Source organism: Branchiostoma floridae, chromosome 17, assembly GCF_000003815.2.
Source record: "Branchiostoma floridae strain S238N-H82 chromosome 17, Bfl_VNyyK, whole genome shotgun sequence".
Lineage (NCBI taxonomy): Eukaryota > Metazoa > Chordata > Leptocardii > Amphioxiformes > Branchiostomatidae > Branchiostoma > Branchiostoma floridae.
The window spans coordinates 15,375,921-15,377,912 of NC_049995.1; the positions used below are offsets into that span (position 1 = coordinate 15,375,921).

At 47.5% G+C, this 1,992-nt stretch overlaps 1 protein-coding gene across 1 annotated transcript in view; it reads left to right on the top strand.

The window, feature by feature from the left end:
- Positions 1-1,992, top strand: part of LOC118404365 — a 3,193-nt gene that overhangs the window by 957 nt on the left and 244 nt on the right. The window contains exons 3-4 of the mRNA XM_035803435.1: positions 150-357; positions 1,063-1,276. Coding sequence (XP_035659328.1) covers positions 150-357; positions 1,063-1,276 — 422 coding nt within the window. The remainder of the gene's footprint in view (positions 1-149; positions 358-1,062; positions 1,277-1,992) is intronic.

The window sequence follows — 1,992 nt, forward strand, 5'->3', positions numbered from 1 at the left end:
GGAAAGGGAGTTTGCCGCGAAAAGGAATTTGCCCCGTTTCGAGATAGGGCGAAGCTACCTTCCAATGTAAACTTCCGTCCTCTGCAAATATTACACTCTTAGTTGTTTCTGGTGCATTTCATTTCTAATGCATTTCATTGACTCTTCAGAACCTACAGAATCGGACCGCAGACTGGGATCTCAGGTCGCGGGTTCGGATCCAGGGGTGCTGGTGTTCGAGTCTCCGACCGACGATCGGCCTCTCGGTCTCCTCGCCAACATCACTGTGGAAATCACTGCCGGAAACTTCCCTCCTGTCACCCGTTATACCATCCTTCAGGTCGTGCCGGACGACTCACTGGGGGAACTGACTATACAGTACGTACGTTACTATTACTAGTAGGGGTGGGTACCGGTACAAAAAATTCATGTCCAGGTCCGGTTTAGGTCCAGAGGACCAGGTCCAGGTCCGGTCCAGGATCGTGATTTTTGAGAGGTAGATTTTTGATGGTTTGATTAGGACTTGATATAATCTGAATATATCATATGTTATATTTTGTCTGATCCTTACCTCTTCCTTACCTACCCTCGTGACCTCAGTGAAAAGCGGCCTGTGGACCGATTTGAGCTTCTCATGAATAAAACATACCAAAAATCATGATGATCCGTCTACACATTGTCGAGCTATTCTCGTCTAAAGTTTGAAAGTAAACCGGTGCCTGCAGCTAAAAAGGCCGCTAGGGGGCCCAATCTCACAGCACTTACTCTCTGTCCCAAGGGCTATATGCGACCTCACGACCACAGCATGTCCAGAACACGAGATATAAAAAAATTAAGGTTCCGCTGCAGTACCTTAGCAAGTCGCTAGGGGGCCCATTATCGAACTTGACATTCGTTTCCCCGACTCCTACCCACCTACCAAATATCATCAGGATCTATCTAAGGCTTCTCGAGTTATGCTGTTCACACACAGACAGACAGACAGACAGACGTACAAGCCTAAAACATAACCTTAGCCATTCTGGCAAAGGTAATAAAGGTTCAGACAAACAGAAGAAATCATACACCTCATGTTTCTCCCAGGTGTGAAGCTCTGAGTGGTGAAGAAAACTGCGATCCATCCAAGACAGCTTCAACAGAACCTTTAGAGCTGTTCACGGAGTCTGAAATATTTGGAACGACAGAATTCACCCTGGAAGAATTCCCAGCGGGTTTTGCGGGCCAGGACTGGACTGCAGGCATCGACGCCTACTTAAGTGATGACACTCGGCTTAGAGTTAACGCGGGGACGTTTTGGGTGAGTTGTGCAGTTTTGTGTCCTCAAACTGCCAGAGTTTCAGCCCTATAAAATGCTATCAGTGCCAGGGTTGGCCGCTGACCTTAAAAAAGAAACCCCTGAACAAGGCCGAAGTCCCTAACTTCCGGGGTTAGTGCGCTACATTCGCACAAAGTTGCAACTTCGGGGGAGTACGCTATCCCAGATATATCCGGGCATGTTGCACAGGACATGTATAGGTGTGCTGGATATATCCAGTTATGGCAGTTTAAGGGTTTTAAGGTTTAGGTCCCAATTGGAAAAATTGGCTGAATTTTTGGCACTTTTGGGTGTGACCCCTATGCGGCCCCATGGCATCCGCTGCGACTCTGGTGGGATATACAGTGGAAGCCAGTTAATTGCACGTCGGATAAACGCACACTTCGGTCAATTGCACTTCGCATTATCGCACACGACGGATGATTGCACGGAATTTGTTGGCAACTTGGGTGTGCAATTAAGCGGCTTCCACTGTATTCGAACACGGCCGGGACCCGGGTTTATTTTAAGTCATACCAGTGCAATAGTAAGCATGTTCAATTGGACTTAGGCCTTGTCTAGTGCTAGCCTTTGTTACAGTTTTTTTCTACTCTCCAAGCAGAGGTTCGGATCTGGTTGTATTTTGACGATTGGCCGCTGGTCATGAAGAAAACGGTACCAAACAAAGCCCGACAAAAGCGCGATCTTCAGCAAAGATA